This window comes from Haliotis asinina, chromosome 7, assembly GCF_037392515.1.
Source record: "Haliotis asinina isolate JCU_RB_2024 chromosome 7, JCU_Hal_asi_v2, whole genome shotgun sequence".
NCBI lineage: Eukaryota > Metazoa > Mollusca > Gastropoda > Lepetellida > Haliotidae > Haliotis > Haliotis asinina.
In genome coordinates, this window is record NC_090286.1 from 2,701,329 (window position 1) to 2,715,458 (window position 14,130).

Below are 14,130 nucleotides of genomic sequence, written 5' to 3' on the forward strand. Positions count from 1 at the left end.
GTTGAATCTACGATAGCTATTAATCAGTGGTAGAAACAAAAAACTGTTAATACACCGATAATATGTGTGACTATCAAAGTTTAGCCAGGGTTCAGTTTAAGAGATGTTTAGCTACTTGACCAGGTGCAACTTAAGATAAAGACCTTGTTGCCCCAACCAAATTCCTGTTTTAACGTAGTGTGATAAAACATCAGAGGTTTTGGTGAACATAAACATATGTTCATGATGTAGTTGATGATGATGAAACCATAGCAGCACAGAAACAGTTAATCCCGGTTTACATGAGCTGTCATGGCAGTGTATGAAATAGCATCTGCCCGTGTGTTATCTAACACTAAATGTGATTGGTCTACAGAATGCTTTCATCCAATGAACAATGTTGTTGTTTTCTGATTCAGATGGCAGTGACAGTGCATGAATCAACACAGACCACCAAGTTATGTTTTCATTTCTCCTTCTGCACATGTTGAAGTTTACATCACTTCACATTAATCATTACCGAAATTATTTTTATAGCAATAACTCCTTATCTCTGTTTCCTACGTTAATAACAGGGCTGGTTCCATTTAACAGGGCCAGCAAGATTTTTCAGTTATCAGCCCTGTGGGCTTCCTCTTTTATTTAGGCATTTCATACACTGGTCGTGGCCGAGACATGTCTATGAATAGCAGTGTTTCAGTGCCATAGCTAGTCAAAATGTAGGAGGAGATTTATTGTTGATTTATTTATCAAAAACTGAGGTGCACCTTGTGCAAGGTACAAAGGTTGCACTTTGTAATATTGGGATGCACCAGTGCAAAGAACAAAGCACTAGATCGAGCTCCATTAGTAACTGACTTCAGTTGATAAATGAGCAGGAGGTACCTGATTCATTCACTTTGATTTACAGTTATCTGCCCCTTTTACATCTCTCACACACTTTATCTGGGTTTCCAGTCATTGTCAGTTGTTAGAAGAGTCTGAAACTACTTCATCTTGTTTTTATTTCATATAAACTCTACATTCATTTGGGAAATAACTTCATATGAGACAATGTAAGGAGAAAAACACATCACTATAGTTGGTCACAATAGTATGTTACAATAGAGAACCACTATCGCAATAGTCACCCCTCCCAATGAGTGACTTGTTTCATGACAGGTCATTCTTCCGCATACTATTCCTCGGTTCGTCAAGCTACACTATGTACATATCCATGTAGTGGGAATTATAACCAAGCCATGTATTCATCAACAAACACCTGGATACTTCAGTCATACAAGCACAGATTTTATTGACATAAAGATTTCATGCATTCTCAGTGGTGATGAAGTTTACCATGATATTCGACACTGGTCCCAATGCAAGGGACAGAAAATTGGCACAGCCAAAGTGATTTAAATAGATTACACTGTATATTGTGACCTAGGATGCCGTCCGCGATTTCTCTAGTCGGCACATTGGGTTGTCGTGAACCATCTGAAGGTTCACTCGTGGTCCAATCAGATCACGGATGTTGTTGATGCCATACTTTATCATTGTTGGTCTGAAACAAATTTGTTCATCGTTCAATGTAAATGATAAAATTGATTGTTCATGCCATCAAGATCCAATCAAGAAAGTTAAATTACCTGTAACCAAGCCGAACATTGTGTCTGGCAAGCCATTAAACATGACCTTCAAACTGTCCTCTTGTATTTACAACTATTCAAGATATTAGAAGACAACTGTTTACCTTTCTAGCGACAGTCCCCATGCAATGACGGACACATCAGGAGGCAGTCCCATCGGCAACAGCATCTCTGGTCTGAACACCCCTGAGTTGCCGATCTCCACCCACTTCTTCAAGCCTACCAAAAACAAAAGCAGCAACACTCAGCACAGATTTACATGTGTGTACCTAGTTTCAAGGTCGCCAGTCTCTCGAAATTGAAAATGAGTGTCCAAGGGTACATCTCAATGGTTCCAGCCAGCAATGTAAAACTGTACATAAGACATCAGCGACCATGGAAACTAGCCTTTAGACATCACAAAATGTGAAGTAGTGAAGTCAGATGTGGAACAGGCAACTTCACTATCACACATGCTTGATGGTGATTGTTGGTATCACATATATTTTGAAGACTAGACACAGTACATGAATGTTAACAGGAGCAGGCACTTTATTATCTGTAGTTATTGTGTTGTGGTAAGAGAAATGTCACTTTTGTACTGCAGTATTTCTTCAGGATGGTGTTACCTTCATGGTAGCTGAATATCTCCATGCTGGGCTCTGTGTAGGGGTTGTATGCTGGTTTGAAACGCAGTTTCGTGATACCTGAAAATGAATGTGAGAAATAGAATTAACCATCAACAAGCATCCATGATAATTAACTGGACACTTGTTGAATCATGTAGGGTCTTTAACAATATTTGACTGGCCTGGATCACTATCGGACAGAAAACTGGTATCTCATTAGAACAAGCATCATCATCATCATCAGCAGCAGCAGCAGCAGCAGCAGCAGCAGCAGCATCGGCGATGTCGTCATTGCCATTGTCGCCATAATCAATCATCATCATGAATTACTTTAGATCAAATGTTTGGGTATTCACTTGTTAGTCCCTGAAAAACCTCACTATGTGTGACTGAGAAGTGTTCTTTTGGATGTTCTGTGACATGGTAATCCAGATAATATTTTCGTAAATTTATTTATGATGAGTGAACACAGCTGAGGATTAAAACCAGTGGTTGATATCATGAGCAAACATGCTACACCATCGAAGGACAATGCCACACAAGTCACATACACTGGCACTCCTCCAACAAGACGCAATGTTACCAAGAATCTATCAGTTACAAGCGATCAGTTGTAAATGCTCATGACATCATTTATTATCAGCTATCACACCCTTCAGATTTCATCTCACAGCTATCACACTCTTAAGACTTCATCTCACAGCTATCACACTCTTCAAATTTTATCTCACAGTTATCACACTCTTCAGATTTTATTTCACAGCTATCACACTCTTCAGATTTCATCTCACTGCATGGGGTTATGCAGTGAACTGACAACAAGCACTGAACCAAGACTGACCCAGTTTCAGGAAGAAGGCGTGTATTATTCCCATCAGGTCCCCAAGTGTGAGTCCTCGGTCGGCTACCACACCCTCTATCTGGTGAAACTCTGCTAGGTGGGTGGCATCCAGGTTCTCGTTGCGGAAAACTCGGTCAATGGAGAAGAGCTTCACAGGCAGGGAGTTCTGGAGGGATGATAAATACTTAATAATTAACATCACATTTGCTCATTACCACATGGCATCTGTTATATAGTGTTCTCAACTTAAATTCTAACTAAATTCTCCAAAACTCTTGTATCTGCTACTGTAACCAAAAGTGACCATATTTTTAAACTCATTTGGGTGAAAAACATGATCGTATCCTGAAAATTGCAAGAATTTTTCAATATGAATTCATGATTTTATGCCACTTTCAGCAATATTCCAGCAATATCATGGCAGAAGATGCCAGAAATGGGCTTCACATATGGTACCCACAAGGGGAATCAAACCCTGTTCTTCAGCATGACAAACCAACGCTTTAACCATTAGGCTACCACACCACCTTCCTCATTAATGAAACTTGATGCCTCTGTTAACGGCAGTTTCCTCAGTTATTGTCACAGGCTGGTGCTCTATACTCTGACGCATGAATACCTACAGCCTGAGCAGTTTTGTACAGCATGCGGGCGCTGACTGCCGTCGTGTGTGTACGCAATAGGTTCTTCTTGGCTTCCTCAATCTTCCACTCACACTTGTACCTGCATACACACAGAATCATGAACACATGAGAGAGAGAAGCGACAATGGTAACAAGGAGACCATGACGTGGTAAATGACAACATTCAGGGAAATAAGAAAGAAACATTCTGATTATAGAGAACATTTCTCTGGAGTGACTGTAAATATTCCACAGTTAAGTATAGAGTTGACAAAAAAAACTGATTACCCCAGTGACCCATATCCTCCTTCAGAATGAACCTTCTTTACACGCTGACAGTAATCCTCCTCAAATATCTGAGCATTTGCTGGGTCTGCAAAATACAAAGTTTTCACTTTCTATGATGTGTTCTCGTATGGAAAACAGTGTTATACACTCATAAATCAGTGAGTAGCTAATTAAGTATTATAATAAATTCTGTTTCATTAATTTAACGAATGGCAGGTAATTTTGTAAATAACTTGAAAGAAATCTTTTTGAACATGACTACGACATGCACCTGAGATGAAGAAGGTGTCGTGAGCATCTCGGGCAGGATGCTTCTGGGGCTGGAAGAGAGCATCGAAATTCCAGAAGCTGCTCTCTACAAAGTTGTTGGTCGGCATCTCGGAAAATCTGCACACAAGCAAACACAGCATGCAAAATCATCTCACAAATCTGTCACAGAGTGGAAAAACGCTCCGACAGTTGGCAATCCCATAACATTTGATTCAAATCAAACCAAATCTACTTTTTCTTGTTTCATCTCAATTTCAAGATGTCTCTATGTTGGCTCTTGATTACTCAGATAGAGACAAAGAGTCATCTTCACAGATAATTACATCCAGGAGGATCTCTATCTCCACTCTTTGTCCAGATTTACCTCATCTCCAAGATCTGACAGTACTCATCCTTCATAATCTCCTATAGGGTATATGTTACAATGAAACTCCACCAAACCCTGGATGAGCCAATCAGGTAAGCCAGCGTTACAACCGAATTTACCAGTGTCAACAATTGGTCACAGTTGTGAACATTTGTTCACACCGTTACTCAGATTTGGGGGGAAATCATACAGAGAAATTGACAGGTCTGAAACATTAAAAAAAATATTTGTAACAACTCCTTCTACCTCTTTCAGTGCACCTCTGCAGCAATTGTGTTGCCATGTTTAACTGATTAGATAATTTAAGAAGCAAAAGTGAGTTGTGATTGGTATGCTAACTTCCCAGTGATGACACCTGACTGGATAACAAGACAAAACATCCCCCGCAATGGCAAAATACTGTTCATGAATATGTCTACTAGTCATGATGATGTCACATGTTTTGGTGTGCATATGGCAAAGTGGAAGGAGAGTATTGAAGGTTTTCAAGTTTTGCTCCTGCAAGAGACACTACCACCAGATTCAGTTCAAGCCCAACTTGTTGGAATGGAAGCACAAAAAGCATTCTGTTCAGAAATCCAGTTGTATCTTTATACCCAGACCTATCTTTACACCCAGTTTGGTGAAGAAATAGTGAGCTGTTTTCAGTTCTGCTCCAGAAAAGAGCAGTACTACCAAATTCAGTGAATAATCAAGCTCGTTGCCATGGAAATGCAAAAAAATATTTTATTCAGGATTCCAAAACTAGCAAAAGGCATCAGTACACCACTAGACCTACCTACGTGCCAAGTTTGGTGAAGAAATAGTGAACAGTTTTAAGTTCTGCTCCAGAATTGAGCAGCAATCAAATTCAGTCAAAGTCATACCTGTAGGCATGGAGATACAGAAAAATTTGGAAATTTTAACTATAAATTGTATATTTATATACTTATCCTATCTCACGTTATGAACCTCTCTTCCTCTCTTTGACCCAGTGTGGAAACATGCTGTCGGCTAAGTTGAATCAAATCTTTTTGGCCTCTGACCACCCGACCTCTGCCCCCGCAACAGATGCCTGTCAATCATCCTGCACGCGCAGCCTGGATGCAATCGTCTATGTAAGCCTCGAACACAATCCCCCTGCGATGCAGAAATTTGGTGATCGATCTCGTGACCCATGTGAATAGCCAAGGGGCCGAAGAAATTCCAAACGGGAGCACAAGCCATTGGTAGTGAATGCCCTGGAACACAAATTGCAGAAACTTCCCATGTGTCGGGCAAATCGGAATGTGCAAGTAGGTGTCCTGCAATCCAGACTGACCATAAAATCTCCCGGTTTGATAATAGTCTTGAGCAACGCTACAGGCACCATTCAAAAGTGAAGAGGGGTCTGCAGGTACTTCTTGTTGCCACACAAGCAGTGAGGACGTATCAACCGCATCAAAACTTCCATCAGAACTCAAAGACCCATCTGATGACGGAGTCGGTGTAGCCGATCGCCAAAGTCTAGCCATGAGATGCTGTAGTCTGTGACGTGGTTACAGGCAATGAGACGGGAGTCACCGGATCCTGATGCCGAAGCGCCGTAGCAACTTGCAAAAATAGGTTGTTGATTCACCCACCGAAGGTAAGGTGAACGCTGTCGCATTGCGATTCCAAGAAGTTGAGTAAACTCCACATCATGGAGTGAAATGCTTCCCTGTGAATCGAATCTCTACTATGCAGATAATGGGATAACGCTCTCAAACGATTCCCTCTGTCCGACTCACTCAAATGCTCTGGGATGTCACGATCTTGTGTAGACGAAGCACATTCGAAGCGGTAAAAGAATGCCGATCCATCTGCTGAATCGACGAGTGGTCCGGAATCGTAACGATCAACATCGGGCAGGAAAAGACTGGAGGTTGAGAAAGCACTACCACGCGTGGTGGTGATGAAACTACACTAGCGTCCCTTAAACTCCCCAAAGTCTGCCTGAGATTCTCACTAAGATAAGAATCCTGTAAAAAGTCTTCATCTGCCGACTTAGATGCAGAACGCTGTGCCACCAACTTAGGGCGGTCTTTTTTTGCCTTCTTAGGCGCTGAAGAACCATCTTCTGCCCTGCGTCTATCTCTATCTGACATCCTCCTCTTATTCACCCGCCGGTACAGATCAAATTCACCATCATCTAATCCCATACATAAACTCCATCTAGATGACCTCTCACACAAGCCAATACACAAGACAAGAATTGTGCGAATCTGCCAACAAAAAGTTGCAGTTACATTCACCACAAGACTTGCGTTTTCAGACGTATTCTTCTCTTTAGAAACACCCATCATGAATCACTAAATCAAGCTATCAATTCTCTCACAAAACAACACGTCCGCCTGTGGTGCGACAAGAAAGAGAATGACAAGTAGAGGACGTCATGTGATCAGCTGCACGTACAGGATGATTGACAGGCGTCTATTGCAGGGGCCGAGGTCGGGTGGTCAGAGGTCGGGTGGTCAGAGGCCAAGAAGTTTTGATTCAACTTAGCTGACAGCACATTTCCACACTGGGTCGAAGAGAGGAAGACAGATGCATAACGTGAGATAGGATAAGTTTAAAAATATTTTATTCAGAGTACACCACCAGATTCACCTCTGTGCCAAGTTTGGTGAAGAAATAGCGAACGGTTTTGAAGTTCTGGTACAGAAAAGTCAAATGTGCACGGACGAAAGAAGGGCACTTAAATACCCTCTACCAAAACGTGTTGTGGGGGATAAAAAGCCAGCAAAGGGTGATAACAAACTATCAAGGGGATAGTTGAGATTTATCAAAATGTGTTACCTGGAGACATCGAGGATGGCCTGCACTTTGTCCAGACTTACCCCATCTCCAGGAAGACCTGAAGAACTGTCGGTACTCGGACACACTTTGGGCAGACTTACCCCATCTCCAGGAAGATCTGTTGGTACTCGGATGCACTTTGTCCAGACTTACCCCATCTCCAGGAAGACCTGAAGAACTGTCGGTACTCGGACACACTTTGAGCAGACTTACCCCATCTCCAGGAAGATCTGTTGGTACTCGGATGCACTTTGTCCAGACTTACCCCATCTCCAGGAAGACCTGAAGAACTGTCGGTACTCGGACACACTTTGAGCAGACTTACCCCATCTCCAGGAAGACCTGAAGATCTGTCAGTACTCAGACGCACTTTGAGCAGACTTACCCCATCTCCAAGAAGACCTGAAGATCTGTCAGTACTCTGACACACTTCGAGCTGACTTACCCCATCTCCAGGAAGATCTGTTGGTACTCCGATGCACTTTGAACAGACTTACCCCATCTCCAGGAAGACCTGAAGATCTGTCAGTACTCAGACGCCCTTTGAGCAGACTTACCCCATCTCCAGGAAGATCTGCCGGTACTCAGCCCGCACTTTGAGCAGAGGGTGAAGATGTCCGCTGGGTGGTGGGATCCCAAGCGCATCAAAGTTGTATGGCTTGAATGTTTTTGTCTTCCAGGACCCACTGTAGGAAGAAACTTGTAATAGGACAGAAGCAAAAGCGGTGACACTGATAAGATATCTTGAAAAGGTACTAGAATACTTATTTCTAACCCATTTTCCTAAACTGTTTGTTGAAACTTAATAACATCTCATAAACACTATTCAGAAAGTTGCCTCCCATGATGTATTCACTTACACATGCAGAAGTCAAATACTATCAGGGTTGTCAGGCCATTCTATGTTATTGAGGTTTTAACTGATAGAGTGAATGTTCTCTCCCACCAAGCTCTATGTAGCACTGCTACCTCTTCCCTCTGGCCTACCTTGAGATCATCTCTGGGGTGAGGTCCACATCAGCCTTTGACACAGTCAATGAAAACTTGTCTCCCTTGGAAATGAAGTAACTGGTAACCTTCCTGAAGCAAAAAACAAACAACTGTTTCTTAAACATCTTGCCCAACCTTCGGAATGGAAATCATAATTAGTTGAACACATTTTGTACAAAGTATGATATAAAACATTAATCAAGCTTAACAGGAGGTACAGAACATTGACAATATCAACAAAAACTATTTCTGATTAATGCGAAAGGCAACTGACACTTCTGAGATGAGCTTCCTCTTCTTGAGTTCTGCCCGCTGGTCTTGTGGGACGTTGTCCAGCTGAAGGTTCTGTATCTTGATGAGACACTGCTGAACTTTGTCCTCTATACTGTCTGCCTAGAAACACATAACCATGGCAGATCTTACTCAATGTCAACACCTGGAATGTTTTTCTCTCTAACTTTTGTGAACATTTGTTTCCTGAGCTTCAATAAGCTGGAATATCATGATACAACTGTGAATATTATACAGAGAAAGTAGGTGACATGTTTAACAATAATTCATTTGATTGGATTTTAAAATGCTCTTAAAAGTATTACAGTAGCAGAGCTGCTAAAGGTCCAAAGAATTGGTTACTGTCAGTTCATGTTATACTTCATTTCCTCTTTCACTTTCTTCAACCATATCCAGCCTCTCATAGTAAAGAGTAAGAGTTGACATTACCTACTTCTAACATGGGTCTCTCCATGTGATGTATCTGCAAACATCTGTGTTTGATGTCTTTGGTAACAATACTAATACTCAGCTACAGTGTCATCAGAGACATACTGATGAGGGTGGCCGGACAGCCTAGAGGTTAAAGTGTTCGCTTGTCACACTGAAGACCTGTGTTCAATTCTGCATTCAGTACGACGTGTGAAGCCCACTTCTGGTGTCCCTCATTGAGACATTGCTGAATTATTGCAAGAAGTGGCATAAAACCATACTCTCATCCTCATATACTGACTACTTTAGCTACACTTTCCCCAGACACACTTACTGATCTGAACACTAGCCACATAATCACAATACACACTTACTGATCTGAACACTTTAGCTAGACTGTCACAAGACACACTTACTGATCTGAACACTAGCTAGACTGTCACTAGACACAATTACTGATCTGAACACACATGCTACACTACCACTAGACACACTTACTGATCAGAACACTAGCTACACAATCACCAGACACACTTACTGATCTGACCACTTCAGCTTGACTGTCACAAGACACACTTACTGATCTGAACACTAGCTAGACTGTCACAATACACACTTACTCATCTGACCACTTTAGCTAGACTGTCACTAGACACACTTACTCATCTGAACACTAGCTAGACTGTCACCAAACATACTTACTGATCTGAACACTAGCTAGACTGTCACAAGACACACTTACTCATCTGACCACTTTAGCCAGACTGTCACTAGACACACTTACTCATCTGAACACTAGCTAGACTGTCAAAAGACACACTTACTGATCTGAACACTAGCTACTGTATCACTAGACACACTGATCTGAACACAAGCTACACAATCACCAGACACACTTACTGATCTGAACACTAGCTACACAATCACCAGACACACTCATCTGAACACTAGCTAGACTGTCACCAAACACACTTACTGATCTGAACACAAGCTACACTACCACTATACACACTTACTCATCTGAACACTAGATACACTATCACCAGACACACTTACTGATCTGACCACTTTAGCTAGACTGTCACCAGACACACTTACTGATCTGAACACAAGCTACACTAACACCAGACACACATACTCATCTGACCACTAGCTACACTATCACTAGACACACTTACTGATCTGAAAACTAGCTACACAATCACTAGACACACTTACTGATCTGAACACTAGCTACACTATCACTAGAAACACTTACTCATCTGAACACTAGCTACACAATCACCAGAAACACTTACTGATCTGAACACTAGCTACACAATCACTAGAAACACTTACTCATCTGAACACTTGATACACAATCACCAGAAACACTTACTGATCTGAACACTAGCTACACTATCACTAGACACACTTACTCATCTGAACACTAGCTACACTATCACTAGACACACTTACTGATCTGAACACTAGATACACAATCACCAGAAACACTTACTGATCTGAACACTAGATACACTGTCACTAGACACACTTACTGATCTGAACACTAGCTACTGTATCACCAGTCACACGTACTGATCTGAACGCTAGCTACACTATCACTAGACACACTTACTGATCTGAACACTAGCTACTGTATCACCAGACACACGTACTGATCTGAACACTAGATACACTATCACTAGACACAATTACTGATCTGAACACAAGCTACACAATCACCAGACACACTTACTGATCTGAACACTAGCTACACAAACACCAGACACACTTACTCATCTGAACACTACCTAGACTGTCACCAAACACACTTACTGATCTGAACACAAGCTACACTACCACTATACACACTTACTCATCTGAACGCTAGATACACTGTCACTAGACACACTTACTCATCTGACCACTAGCTACACTATCACTAGACACACTTACTGATCTGAAAACTAGCTACACAATCGCCAGAAACACTGATCTGAACACTAGATACACTATCACTAGAAACACTTACTCATCTGAACACTTGATACACAATCCCCAGAAACACTTACTCATCTGAACACTAGCTACACAATCACTAGACACACTTACTGATCTGAACACTAGCTACACAATCACTAGACACACTTACTGATCTGAACACTAGATACACAATCACCAGAAACACTTACTGATCTGAACACTAGCTACTGTATCACCAGTCACACGTACTGATCTGAACGCTAGCTACACTATCACTAGACACACTTACTGATCTGAACACTAGATACACTATCACCAGACACACGTACTGATCTGAACACTAGATACACTATCACTAGACACAATTACTGATCTGAACACTAGCTACACTATCACTAGACACAATTACTGATCTGAACACTAGCTACACTATCACTAGACACAATTACTGATCTGAACACTAGCTACACTACCACAAGACACGCTTACTGATCTAAACACTTGCTACACTACCACAAGACACGCTTACTGATCTGAACACTAGCTACACTATCACTAGACACACTTACTGATCTGACCACTTTAGCTAGACTGTCACAAGACACACTTACTGATCTGAACACTAGCTTCACTAATACCAGACACACTTACTGATCTGAACACTTTAGGGCCTCCCTCAGCATTTTTGTCCATTTTTATCCACTTGGCAGACATTGCTTTACTGAATCCAATCTTGGCATTAGGAACAGAGTTCTGCAAAGATGAAATCAAAATCATGACACATAATGAACAAGAGATCGTACACTCAGCCACTGAAAGTATGTACATCCTATCATCATGATTGAACAATAACAACACAACTTACATATTCAAGTGATTGTAACAGAACTTGTAACATACACAAGCCTTTGTTTCTTACTTCAAATCAAAGAGCAACAACCTACACAAGTCAGTCTATAAAAATATCAACAGTACAATGTCCATTGTTGTTATAACGGACACAGGTTTGCTGAAAAGACACTCATTCAAAATCAGCAGAAGCTGTCATGCTTCAACACAATAAATACCATAAACAATATTATTCCACATGATCATTTTCATTAGAATATTTGACCAGCATATAGGTCATTACCATGATTTCTGCTTGTGTGATTCCATCATCGGGTACAACTCTGTACACTCTGGCTTCGTGACTGCCATTGGCAACCACCTCCTTGCCTTCCTCTGTTATGTCCCATCTTTTACTCTGCCTCTGTTCAACTTTAATGAGCTAAAAGAATAACAGTATCAAATGAAGGGACATCTATCACAGAAACTACACAAATGAATGTTGACCATGTAAAGAGCTCATCCTGGTGTCAGTAAACATTTACAAAGAGTACACTGGGACTATTCATTAAAATAGCATGTGCATACATCCTGGATGTGGAAAAGTTAGGGAGATAATTCAAGATACACCATGCATATCAAGTTCTGTAGTATGAAATACCAACGAGACTGTATACAGATATTGTAGATTATCCCTTGAAATACTATGTTGAGCAGCAGTGGAAGACTTAAAAATAACTCAACAATTTTCAAAGCTCATGTAGTTTTACTTGCATACCTTTGAATCAACGAAATATTCCAAAGTCACTATATCCCCCAACATGTCCTGATTTGACACAACATACGACACGATATAGACAACGGTCCTTATGTGACCACTGAACCACCATGTGGTTTAAATTGAAGTCCGTATTTGACTTCTAACAACTGTGCCCTGATTTGGCACTGACTGCGAGACAGTCACCGATAGGGTGGCTGCCCCAACAAAAACATATCTAAAACTATCCCTGCTCAGTGTACACCGATGCAGGCGTCTGTGCGTGTTGCACGTTTTTCACGAATCGCTGGCCACCGCGTGAGTGGTGCGTTCGTGCAAATGTTTTGGTTTCGATCGGACCTTCTGTCCATACTATGAGTTGACCCCTCTAGAGAAAAGATTGTCAATGGATACATGATGACAAAACCTGATTGGCCATCTATGCTTGATATTTGTGTGCATGTTTTCTGTTTAGGTTTGGGGGATTTTTTCGTTTTGTTTTGTTTTTGTTTTCGTTGTTTTAAAATCAAAACGATAAAAACAAAATATGATAATATATTAGTACATACAATATATTAACCATATTGACAGCTGAGCTCGTCTCATATGCCCTAGGATGATATATTGATAGTGACTGATTTTATAAGGTTGTAGATCTATCTGGAAACAAAGACACCATCACGTTTCACTGGATTTAGAGTGTACTATTTCTGAGTATTTCAACAAATAAATTATCAAGAAATTATTTTGCCCGTACCCCCTCTTTTTACGTAGTAAATTTGTTGCTTCCCCAGTGTAATATTCCATGGCTGCCGTCAGTTTATTGATAGCTTTTTATACTTGTTCTAGTTTATTGAATGTATATTTACCGTGAGGTATGCATGTCAGTATGTAATTTTGGCTTTTGGTTGGGGTAGGGGTACAGGTGGAATCCTTACCGTTCCGAGTTTCTGGAGTGACGTCTGGATGGCGTTAGAGAACTGGTTCATTAATATGGAACTCGAAAGACGATTTCGTCATCCATTCACTTCTAGCAGACGAATCTGCCTAACACTTCCGTTGAAAATGAATACTACAACTAAAACCACTTACATCTTCGTGTGATTGTAGACTCTTTACCGCTCCTACAATCTTCTGATGGTCGATATTTAACTTTGAGGCAAGTTCTAAACTGTCAATACCGCCGGTATCGTCAACAGCTTTCAACACGAGTTCCAAGTCTGCCATTTTGGGTTGTTATAAAACCGCCTCGCACATAAAACGAAACAGCTTCGGCCTATTATATAGTTTCAGTATGTTGCGTCAGTCAAGAGATAAACTGTTACCGAAAACCGTAATACCATCATTATTTTTTAATTTTATTTTTGCATGCGTGAATACGTGAATCACATGAAACCTTTCTCTGAAAAATAGTTGGCCACTAACATAAAAATTGCCCTTTACGTACCAGACGACATAGACTAACAACTTTAGTCTCTGAAATGA

The 14,130-nt window shown here is 41.0% G+C and overlaps 1 protein-coding gene across 1 annotated transcript; it reads right to left on the bottom strand.

Moving 5' to 3' along the window:
- Positions 1–1,245: 1,245 nt before the first annotated feature.
- LOC137290454 (phenylalanine--tRNA ligase alpha subunit-like) lies at positions 1,246–13,907 on the bottom strand. Its single transcript, XM_067821393.1, has 13 exons — positions 13,738–13,907; positions 12,193–12,330; positions 11,712–11,813; positions 8,668–8,786; positions 8,391–8,483; positions 7,961–8,089; positions 4,242–4,357; positions 3,971–4,055; positions 3,683–3,782; positions 3,060–3,225; positions 2,219–2,296; positions 1,715–1,829; positions 1,246–1,525 (listed from the first exon to the last, which is right to left on the bottom strand). The coding sequence occupies exons 1-13, from the start codon at positions 13,870–13,872 to the stop codon at positions 1,405–1,407; spliced, it is 1,497 nt and encodes a 498-aa protein (XP_067677494.1). The 5' UTR covers positions 13,873–13,907; the 3' UTR covers positions 1,246–1,404.
- Positions 13,908–14,130: the final 223 nt, after the last annotated feature.